General features: G+C 31.4%; 1 protein-coding gene across 2 annotated transcripts; it reads left to right on the top strand.

Annotated features, from left to right (window-relative positions):
• Positions 1–3,094: 3,094 nt before the first annotated feature.
• Positions 3,095–11,745, top strand: LOC143080958 (uncharacterized). 2 transcript variants are annotated; one of them, XM_076257157.1, is made up of 5 exons: positions 3,095–3,541; positions 5,229–6,472; positions 8,209–8,319; positions 8,957–9,044; positions 11,455–11,745. In XM_076257157.1, exons 1-5 carry the CDS (start codon positions 3,531–3,533, stop codon positions 11,549–11,551), a joined length of 1,551 nt encoding a protein of 516 aa, XP_076113272.1. In that variant the 5' UTR covers positions 3,095–3,530; the 3' UTR covers positions 11,552–11,745. The 2 variants fall into 2 exon arrangements, with proteins under 2 accessions (XP_076113272.1, XP_076113271.1); XM_076257156.1 differs by having other exon boundaries at positions 5,225–6,472.
• Positions 11,746–12,381: the final 636 nt, after the last annotated feature.

The following is a 12,381-nucleotide window of genomic DNA, read 5'->3' as shown; positions in this document are numbered from 1 at the left end:
TAGTGAAAATCATCATAACCATGCAATCTTAAATGACTGTAGTCATAAACCAATTACAGACCCTAAAAGCATTGCTAATACTTTCAATAATTATTTTACAAATATTACTGAAAATGTTAATCTTAATTCAAACTCAAGCACCAGTTGTTCTGGAAAACTTGATAATTATATTTCATGTCGTGTACCAGAAAATGTATTTTTTACCATACCACAAATAACTAATGAATTTGTTCTCCATCAATTAATCACACTTGATGAGAAAAAAGCAACAGGTCTTGATAATATCAGTGCCAAGTTTTTAAAAATGTCATCACACCTAATTTCAGTTCCATTATGCCACATTTTTAATTTAAGCATAAGAAAATCAGAAAACCCATCGTTATTCAAACTGGCTTTTTAAAAATAAAGGTTAAAAAAAATGATGTTTTTAACTACAGACCTATTGCAATTTTACCATTACTATCTAAGATCCTTGAGCGACACGTAAAAACTCATTTCATGAATTTTCTAAACAAATATAATGTATTGTATGTCATGCAATCAGGCTTTCGTGCAAACCATTCCTGTCAAACTGCTATAACTTCTTTGTTAGATAAATGGTTAAAAGCCGTTGATGAAGGAAATTTAGTAGGGGCAGTATTTTTAGATCTGTGTAAAGCTTTTGATCTTCTAAATCACAAACTGCTCCTTCAAACATTACAAAAATATAAATGTTCTTATAATTCTATTCATTGGTTTACTTCGTATTTAGCTGATAGACATCAAGTCGTATCAATTTCAAATACTTTTTCAGATGTATCTACATTAAAAGCAGGTGTACCTCAAGGGTCCGTTTTAGGTCCTATATTATTCTTAATATTTATTAATGATTTGCCTTTGTGTAATCCTAATCACAATCTTGATCTTTTTGATGATGATAGCACTATTTCTGTAATTGGAAAAGACAAAAGATATATAAGTCAGACACTCAATGTTGTATTAGAAAATATTTGTCAATGGGTTGATGAAAACAAAATATTAGTTAATGTGTCAAAAACTAAGACAATGTGTATAGGTTCAAAACAAAAATTGTCTGTAATGTGTAATGACACATTAAATGTATCCATTAATGGCCAAAAGATTAATGAAAGTCACTGTGAAAAAGTCCTGGGTATTTTTGTTGACAAAACTCTTTCTTGGTATGATCAAATTAATCATATAATCAAAAAAGTTAATTCTTCATTAGCTTTATTAAAAAGAATCAAGAAATACTTGAATCACAATGCACGAATTCTATTTTACAATGCGTATATTCTTCCACATTTGGATTACTGTTGTTCAGTATGGGGAAACTGTAACAAATTTTTAGTTGACAGTTTACTAAAATTGCAAAAAAGGGCAGCTAGAATTATTTTAAACGAACACGATATTCGTAAACCATCTATTGAACTATTTAAGGAATCTGGAATTATTCCTGTTACTAAGAGAATATTTTACCACAAATCATTATTAATGTATAAATCAAAACACCAACTGGCACCAAAATATTTATCCAATCTTATTGTGCCTACAAGTAGTAAACAATCGTACAATACTCGACTTTCATCATCGGATAATTTTATTGTCCCTAAATCAAATACAGAATTATACAAATCAAGTTTTTCTTTTAGTGGTCCAAAAGTGTGGAATTCACTGTCCAGTGAAATTAAAAAATCAAAAAGTATATCTGCATTCAAAAACTCTTACAAGTCATTTTATTTTTAAAAGTGTTGAATTTATAAGTTAAGCCACAATGTATACCATAGTTGTTTTTGTTGTTGTATATTACTTTATATACGTCTATTGTTTACATGTGTGTAATAGTAGATTAATTATTTTTTATTCATATTGTTAACATTGTATGCATGTAGAGAGCCTTATTGAAAATTGGTTTAATCCAAATGAGTTACTCTCTATAAATAAAGATATTATTATTATTATTATTATCAAAATTTGCATTTTTTTCACAGATCGTAGTGCGATCGTGGCCTAGTGGGACTGGGGTATTACAATTTAAAACAAATACCTTGTATAAGGTCTTTTTCATGTCGATTTTGTTTGGATAATACAGGAAAATTTATTCTGTCTAACTTTAATTCCTTTAATTTTTGTGTTTTGTGTTTCCAGTTCGTATTTTCTCTGCAGCTGCAAGTTATTTTTATATACAATTGTATAAAATTAATCGACTGATAGTTTTGAACAAATTGTTCCAATTCATGATAACTTTGAAATGTCTCAAGTTCCCCACATCAGCAACATATAATACAATATAACTCTATTCCATTTTAAGAATATTTATTATTTGAGAAAAACTGTTTTCTTACCTATATATAAATATTTATAAAACTTCTGAGTAGTTTATTCAATTTATTCACTAATTGCGACAAATTCCCTATTGATGCCATTTTATTGATAAAACCGGATATGGGTACTCGTAGCCTACTACGAACGTCAATTTGACTATTGAAGACACTACCATTTTTTAAACTGTGTGATGATTTATATTTTGTTCTTTAAAGGATATCACCGCTTCATGATAAAAATGAAGTTCTTGACGAAAAAATTCCAACTGAAGAAAAAAAAATACACTTAGTTTCAGAACATTAAAGTTAAAATGACATAAACGAAATAGCTACCCCGTCCAAAAAAGACGCAACCTTCCGTGTAGTACGAATCTCAAATGATACATTTCATAGTATAAATATACAAATAAAAAGTTGTGGTGTGATTACTAATGAGAGAGAAAACACTCCACCAGAGACCAAATGACATAAAAGTTAACAAATAAAGGTGCCCGTACGATGGTCAACAATGAACAAAATCCAATCCGTATAGTCAGCTGTATATTCATAACGCTTCCTTTCCGATAATATTGGCCGAATCGGTACAGTGTGTCGATATTTTCTCATGAAACATTTGCCAATTATTCGGTCAATTTAAATTCTGTTCGTGCCTAATGTTCACTTTTACCTATCAAAAGTGATTTACCCAATCAATGAAGTTATCTGGTAACTATTTAGAGTATCATCTTCGGACTATATATTTATTACAGTGACAATTGTTCGTCAGATTTGTAAACATGTATTATAAAGATATAAATTACATATTTTATCAATAATTACAATCCGGCAGGAAAGTGAACATTCTGATTTACATTATAATTAAAACAGAAGAATGAGATATTCGATTTGTGTCTGTTTTCTTGTGCTCATACTTTACTCTTTGTATGATTTCTGTGGTGCGTGTTTGTCTTCTTCCAGTTATTGTGATGTTGAGAGTTGGGGTCCATGGGGGAAGTGTAATGCTACATGCGGAGGGGGTAAACAAGTAAGACAACGATATATATGTTGTCAATACAATACATTAATGGACTGTTTACAAGGATGTAATATTCCTTTAAGTTTGTGGAAATCAAAAGCAACAGAAGAAAGAGTTTGTGGGAAATGCAAGCACCATGGAGTTTTTAATCGAACACTTAACCGCTGTATGTGTAATGGCGGTTATGGCGGGAAATGCTGTCAAGGTTAGTTTGGTAACACAGTTGTTAGATTTTAAATTTAATGCTTACAGTACTTAGTACTAGTCATAAAATCATCATTGTGAAAATTTGGTGCACACTGAATAACGCGCGTAGTGGGTATTCAACAGTGTGCACCACATTTTTTTTTATGTTATTTCGAATAGACAGAAAAAATATTACAGTCATTTCTTATAATTTAATTCTAAATTCCATTTTAAACCGTAGAAAACCATGAAAAAACGTTGATGACGTCACGGTCACATGAATAAATTATATCTATGGGCTCATAACAAAATAACGTCAGTCAACCAGAAGACGCGTTACATCCAAACTTGAATTATCGTAAAATTTTATTTTCGCGACGTCAAACTGTGACATACCATGAAAAGATGCATTTCTCGACTGATTTTTATCATTCAAACTGATTTAATTTGAAAACGAGTGCATGGACCCCTACTTTTTAAAACGACATTTTGTTTCATTGAATTTGCAGGGAGATTATGTGAACCAAATTTTATAAAACTGTATAAATAGTGCAATTTTTTAATGTTGATAAATATACAGCAAAAAATTACGTTTTTTTTCTCAATTCATGACCATTTGATAAATATGAGTTATATCTGAATAAAAAAAATGCATAAGTTTTTAGTATACTTATAAAATACAGAAATTACAGATTACTTAACAAAAAACAATTTGTGTTTATCTTTTATAACAAAAAAGTTTTTGCTTTCTTTCGAAAGGGAAAATACGGCCACAAATCCGAATTTTTAGAAAATACACAAAATTTCGACCTCATTTAACTCAAAAAGTAGCACATGAAGGTATATTTTTTTATTACATATTTGATTTTAATCAGACAAAAAATAGCCTATATGGAAATTTTCATCAAACTGTAAATATGGGATCAAAACTGTATCGTATGCCCTTAAATCGTTGTTAACTCATAAACTGACATTGTCTTGAAACTTTTTTTCTATAATTGCGAACTTGATTCAAATTAGGCTTAATTCACGGTTTGGTCTGGGACTTATAAGAGAAAATGCATCCGATGATCGTATTTATAATAATTCTGTAGATACACTGAAATAGACAAATTTTACGAGACAACATATTGTTTAGTACATTGTCTTGTGGTTGTCTTCTTGTCAAGTGTCATAAAGTATATATTTTATCTATTAAATATAAATAAAATATATACTTTATGACATATACTTTATGACACTTAAAACATCAATTATTAAAAAAAAAAATCAACTAATTCTGTACTTTCAAATCTTGCAAAAAGATTTATTTAAATACAACTGTTCTGATTGTTAAATCCTTTTCCAGATTTTAAATAAAAAACAACTCATTTGCTAAAAAGTGTTCAATTTTAAACTTTTATCAGTTGCTCTTACTTGACCAAATACTTTTAAAATGTCTTTACACAGAGTATGTACCAGCCGAAAATTTGTAATAAACGCCGGAGTGACAATTCAGTTATATGAAAATGGACTCCAAAAAATAAACGTCGTTAAATTTTGTAAAGAAGACCCAAAAGTGGCCTTCGGCTGTTTTCCGCTCTTTGGTCGGGTTATTGTCCCTTTGACACATTTCAAATTTCCATTCTCCATTTTATGATACTTAACCAATGGTTTTTATGCCAGTTATTACCTCTTAGAAATGTAATTTCTATTGTTTAAGCCAGAATACCAACAACCATTAAAACTACTACAGCTACAACAAAACCAACAACGATGAAAACAACGCTTACAACAACTACTCCGACTACTACAGCTACAACAAAACCAACAACGAAGAAAACAACACTTACAACAACTACTCCGGCTACTACAGCTACAACAAAACCAACAACGAAGAAAACAACACTTTCAACAACTACTCCGACTACTACAGCTACAACAAAACCTACAACTATGAAAACAACGCTTACAACAACTACTCCGACTACTACAACAAAACCTACAACTATGAAAACAACGCTTATAACAACTACTCCGACTACTACAACTAAACCAACAACGATGAAAACAACGCTTACAACAACTACTCCGACTACTACAGCTACAACAAAACATACAACTATGAACACAACGCTTACAACAACTACTCCGACTATTACAGATACAACAAAACATACAACGATGAAAACAACGCTTACAACAACTACTACGACTACTACAGCTACAACAAAACCAACAACGAAGAAAACAACACTTACAACAACTACTCCGGCTACTACAGCTACAACAAAACCAACAACGAAGAAAACAACACTTTCAACAACTACTCCGACTACTACAGCTACAACAAAACCTACAACTATGAAAACAACGCTTACAACAACTACTCCGACTACTACAACAAAACCTACAACTATGAAAACAACGCTTATAACAACTACTCCGACTACTACAACTAAACCAACAACGATGAAAACAACGCTTACAACAACTACTCCGACTACTACAGCTACAACAAAACATACAACTATGAACACAACGCTTACAACAACTACTCCGACTATTACAGATACAACAAAACATACAACTATGAAAACAACGCTTACAACAACTACTCCGACTACTACAGCTACAACAAAACCTACAACTATGAAAACAACGATTACAACAACTACTCAAACTACTACAACAAAACCAACAATGATAAAAACAACACTTACTACAACATCTTTGCCAACTATTTTAACTGCTACAACAACAACTATAGACCCAACAATTACGACACCAGTAACTACTCAAACTGAAACATCCAAACCAAAAAGTACTGTGACCATCTCAATGACCAATACAACGAATTCAGCTTCAGGTTGTTTTGGGAATACCTGTCAGCATGGAACGTGTATGCAGACCAATCATCATTATATCTGTGTTTGTTCTCCTGGATTTGAAGGACCAAACTGTGATTCAGGTAAATGATGCTTCAAAACATTATATTTCTCAAATTTTTAAACAAATATTTTTGGTTTTCCTAAATTACTTCGTACATTTTAACTGTCAACCACTTGGTCGTTTATAATGCTGGTGGAGTTTCAATATCGACAAGCACCTCTGCATTGACATGGATGATTTTTTTTTTAAATTCTAAGGATTTTTTACCCAGGGAACAATTTTAGTTTCTAGTGTATGCATATATATTTCGGAGTTAAGTATGACGTTTATTATCACTGTTCAAACTAGTATACCTTTTTATTTAGGGGCCAGCTGAAGCACGCCTCCGGGTTCGGGAGTTTCACGCTTCATTGAAAACCATTTGTGGCCTTCGGCTGTTTTCTGCTCTTTGGTCGGGTTGTTGTCTCTTTGACACATTCCCCATTTCTCTTCCCAATTTTAACTTAGCTGTAGTTGGCAAAACCTTTCATAATCTCTACAATGCTCTTCAACCGATTTTGTACTTTGTGTGATCTTTTTAAACTTTTGATTCAAGCGTCACGCATGCACTGCTGAGTTATGTGAAGTCGAAACACGCGTCTAGCGTACAGAATTGTAATCCTATATCTCTGATGAGTTTATTTCTTACCAGTAAGAACATCATAAATACCTTTCATTTTAGGAATGACTGTAATATTTTTTCTGTCTATTACAGTCATTTCTTATAATTTAATTCTAAATTCAATTTTAAACCGTAGAAAACCATGAAAAAACGTTGATGACGTCACGGTCACATGACTAAATTATGTCTATGGGCTGATAACAAAATAACGTCAGCCAATCAGAAGACGCGTTACATCCAAAATTAAATTATTGTAAGTTGAATCGCTTTACGATAATTAGTAAGTGTGTAATGTCCTTTGGATTACAGGCTCCTTATTTGGCAAACGAGGAAAGTAGCTTCGTTTAAGATGTTTGTTTGCGCTCCCAGACTTCCTTTTATCTAGAGATGTGGTGTTACATCGCACAATAAGAACAATGTTAATTTATAAGTTAAGAGTGAAAACAGTTTAGCTTAAGAAAATATAGTATGTTCTTACACCTTTAAAGACAACTAACAGCGACTGTTCCTTAATTGGGTCGATCTATTTCTTTGCGTTCCGTTATATCATTAAGGGGGTTTTCCCTTACTATGTATATTTTCCCGGGTTAAGTGTTTGCACGGACGGTTTCGGTTGAGGGTATATAAGGAATGTGTGTGGGTCTGTTTGATTAATGCGACGTGTGTTACAAAGTTAGAAAGGACGTGTTAATTATATATTCCAGATTGCCTTAGCTTTCTCTCCCTCCCCCTCCATCTAGAAATAGCTTTGTTCATTTGGTGCTTATATAATTATATAACATGGTGACATTTATACATATGTTTGATCTTTATTGTTTTTGTTTGACTCGTTGATTATATAAAATTTATGCGATCTTTGTAACGAACGCACAACCTTATTTCTTGTTTGTTGTTTATTTTAGTTAGATCAGAAAATATTTATTTTAGTACGAATGAAATGAGGTAGAAAATAAGAGAACATAGCTATAATATAAGGACGCATGTGAAGAAAAGCAAACCAACAATTGAAAATATAGTTTTACATTTCATTCGAAAATAAAGATCACATTTGTTTTAAATAGAGCAAATATAGAATGATAGAAAATGATTTATATTAGTAAGAACTGTTTTGAATCAATTCTTGGATTAATTAATTAAATTAATTTTACATGTAGATATAGACAACTGTGCCGATGAGCCGTGTGAGTATGGAGTCTGCGCAGACAAGGTCAATGATTTTAGCTGTGATTGTATGGCGTTTTTCAAAGGAAAAATGTGTAACAAAAGTAAGTCAGAAAAAATACTCGGACAGTATTAACATAGTTTTTTTCTGTCTTTTAAAAAAAAACTAAAATATATAAATTTTTTAATCAGCAGTGATATAAAGATATAATAAGCAGTTCAGGATAGCTGACAGAGGGGTCTCTGCTTTTATTTTACATACTGTATGTCATTTGCCAGAGAAATTATAGCTTTTATTTTACATACTGTATGTCATTTGCCAGAGAAATTATAGCTTTTATTTTACAAACTGTATGCCATTTGCCAGAGAAGTTATATCTTTTATTTTACATACTGTATGTCATTCCCCAGAGAAGTTACAAATGTCAGAGTGAATAAATATATGATACACCCTTCTATATAACAAAACCTAACACTTCTTCACACCTTGAAACTTTTCATTTAAAAAAGATAAATCTATCTTTTCATATGCCATAGACTATTCTAGATTCCATGAAAACCTTTGACATGTGCAGAGAAAATTATTACAAATTTGTTGAATCTTTTTGCTAATATAGTGTGATGGTTAGGAATTTACATATTCTCGTATTTAAAAGGCACGCTCTTTAACATAGATTATTTAGCCATGTAACCTAAGTAGTGCTTATTATGAATCATATTTTTACATATGTTCTATTACAGTGGAAGCCTGGGCTATTGCTTTCCTATCCCTAGCAGCCTTAGCGTTACTTTTAACCTGTTGCTGTTGTTTCTGGTGCATCATGGGAACGTTAGTACTCTTGTTTCAATTATTAGACTATAATACAACAGACATCTTTCACAATTAAGTTCAAATGCATGGTTATTATATTTAGAAAATTCAAACAAAAAAAAAAAAAAAAAAAAACAAACCAACCCGAGATCTATTTGTCAGTATAAAAATAAGTATATATGTGTTATGATTAGTTATAAGACCTCTTACATGTACATGTCTTATCACCAGCAAGGCAGAAATTCATAGCCATACTGCACAATACCAACACAATCAAATGAAGAACAACAATCACACGAGAAAACAACGAACCATTAAAGGAAAAACACTTATAAAATACAGCAATTAACTACACCAAATGAATTACACACGTCTACTTTGGATCTGGACACAGATTGATTGATTGTTGTCTTAATACCACTTTCAATACTATAGTGTTATTTCGAGGCAGTCAGTTTTTATTGGCGAAGCTGCGGAACCCGGAAAAAAACAACCGACCTTCATAGAGAAAGTTCCGTGAAATAGCATCATTTTGAAAAATCAATCCTCCAAATGCCTAGGACGATTGTGTAACAGCACAAAATAAGAACAAACAGTAAAAAATTGAAACAGACTGTATGTTGAAAATCAGATGTTTAGTTATATTTTTTTTTATCTTTTGTGTCGATTGGTTGCTGTCTCATTGACAACAAATTTATTTATAACTAAACAAATTGAACAGTAACTCGACAGCAAAAACACCAACAGGGCATCGTGCTGCCCCCAAACAAATATTGTTTTTTTTTAATTTTGTCAAGCTGCATATCTCACACAATACAGAGAGATGTGTATAATTTTGAATAAAGATATTTTAAAAAAAATTAAATCATAAATTTTCCATATGCACGAAAGGAGTAAGTCCTGTAAGGGCCGATTTTGGCCTCATATTTCAGGTTCATCTAACGAAAGGTTTTGGACATTTTTTAAACTCTTAAGTGACTAATTCAATTGATTCAATTAGTTTATGTGAAAGATTTTAACTGATTTAGTCATTAAAAACCCTCCGATTCAAGCTTAAATATGAAAAATCTATCAAATATGCCAAAAATCGTCACTTTTCAGGTGTTTTTTTGTCAAAATTGAGAGACCGGCCGCATCCGTGTTCATTTTCAACCTTTATATATGTTTTGAAATATCATCAAATACAACTTACATTTCAATATCAGGAATGAACACGAATGCGGCCACTTTCATGTAAGACGGAAACTGTCTAAAATGTAACTAAAATGCTAAAATTGTGAAGACTTCAGTTATTTAGCATGACTTAATGATGCTAGTACCCGATATATGTGCATTGTATTGTAAAAAAAAACCAGTCCATATTTATGTAGCAGAAGCATTTCCCTTTCCAGTAAATAGCTAAAAGATTACATTTTCACAATTTTGTAAAACTGCTATATTTTGGGGACAAAAAGGGATCTTACTGAACCTACTCCTTTGCTAAAGTTAATCACAACAAGAAAAAAAATACCACCGACATGGTTATCATGGTTAAATCTAAAAAAAAAAACAAAAATACCACCGACATGGTTATCATGGTTAAATCTAAAATACCACCGACATGGTTATCACGGTTAAATCTAATAAAAACAAAAATACCACCGACATGGTTATCATGGTTAAATCTAAAAACAACCAAAAATACCACCGATATGGTTATCATGGTTAAATCTAAAAAAAAACAAAAATACCACCGACATGGTTATCATGGTTAAATCTAAAAACAACCAAAATACCACCGACATGGTTATCATGGTTAAATCTAAAAAAAAAACAAAAATACCACCGACATGGTTATCATGGTTAAATCTAAAAAAACCAAAAATACCACCGACATGGTTATCATGGTTAAATCTAAAAAAAAACAACCAAAAATACCACCGACATGGTTATCATGGTTAAATCTAAAAAAAAACCAAAATACCACCGACATGGTTATCATGGTTAAATCTAAAAAAAACCAAAAATACCACCGACATGGTTATCATGGTTAAATCTAAAAAAAACAAAAATACCACCGACATGGTTATCATGGTTAAATCTAAAAAAAAAAACAAAAATACCACCGACATGGTTATCATGGTTAAATCTAAAAAAAAAACAAAAATACCACCGACATGGTTATCATGGTTAAATCTAAAAAAACAACCAAAAATACCACCGACATGGTTATCATGGTTAAATCTAAAAAAAAAACCAAAATACCACCGACATGGTTATCATGGTTAAATCTAAAAAAAACCAAAAATACCACCGACATGGTTATCATGGTTAAATCTAAAAAAAACCACACTCTAATTCTACTCTATCTGACATGTAGAGATCTAATTCTACAGAAATAAATTAAATAAAGGGACGTAAGGTAGCTTATTTTGTTTTTCGTTTACAGATGTGACCGAGATGATGAAAAACGAAAAGTTCGACCATTAAAAGAAAAACCTCGACCAAAACCCGCAGAACGACCCCCTCGTTACGATTGGTTCTAAAGGCACTTCATCGACTGGTCATTCAGTCATTGTAGAATTATATATATTAACTTATGTTAAGTTATTATTATCAGTATAACCAGCTGACGCTGTTTTTGTTTTCAATAAAATCGTTATTACCCTGGTTGAGACAGTAGAATAAATTCGTAGCTCTGTTGTGTATTGTATGAAAAATAATAAACTGATAGACTTATTCTAATATTTATTTTCAAAAACTAATCGATTCTGACGCTTACCTTAGCTGTATTTGGCAAAACATTTTAGGAATTGTGGTCCTCAATTCTCTTTAACTTTGTACTTTATTTGGCTTTTTAACTTGTTTTATTCGAGCGTCATTCATGAGTCTTTTGCAAATACAAAATTCCAATTATTTACACCTATTAAATTTAAATTCCTGCATTTTCCATGTAAACTTTTCGAGTGATTTGCTGTCGATAATTATAGGATTCTGATTTAGATAATTTTTGTCTGTTATTGGGAAAAGCCAATTCCTGTACTATTTATCGCTCAGTGATTCAAGGAAACAGAGTTGGACATAGCATTTATAACCAAAGGGTTTAATAAAACTTGAATGTGTTTACAGGTGTAATACCACCATTGATGTTCCCCAATTAGTCTTTGTTAAATTTGCACTTTTAGACCTACTTGGCATGAGTACCGTTTTATCCTGTCGAGTTCCCTAGAAAAAATTTCACAGAACATTTCATTACATACACAGCTACTTTTGCATAGGTACTATCTCTGTACCAAAAATCTGTAGTACTGGAAATCTACTTTTAATATTCAGTACTATTTTGTTACTTTAAAATTATTGTAATATTTAAGTACCT

This window comes from Mytilus galloprovincialis, chromosome 6 (genome assembly GCF_965363235.1).
Source record: "Mytilus galloprovincialis chromosome 6, xbMytGall1.hap1.1, whole genome shotgun sequence".
Taxonomy (NCBI): domain Eukaryota; kingdom Metazoa; phylum Mollusca; class Bivalvia; order Mytilida; family Mytilidae; genus Mytilus; species Mytilus galloprovincialis.
The sequence above is the reverse complement of the archived record's forward strand: the minus strand, read 5'-3'. Positions and strand labels throughout refer to the sequence as shown.

What these genes read in the sequence shown, in the direction of transcription:
- LOC143080958 (XM_076257156.1), top strand. Translation starts at nt 3,193, where the DNA reads ATGAGATATTCGATTTGTGTCTGTTTTCTTGTGCTCATACTTTACTCT. An exon ending in AGGAAAAATGTGTAACAAAA is followed by an intron (nt 8,320 to 8,956) that starts GTAAGTCAGAAA and finishes GTTCTATTACAG; the next exon opens with TGGAAGCCTGGGCTATTGCT. An exon ending in TTCTGGTGCATCATGGGAAC is followed by an intron (nt 9,045 to 11,454) that starts GTTAGTACTCTT and finishes TTTCGTTTACAG; the next exon opens with ATGTGACCGAGATGATGAAA.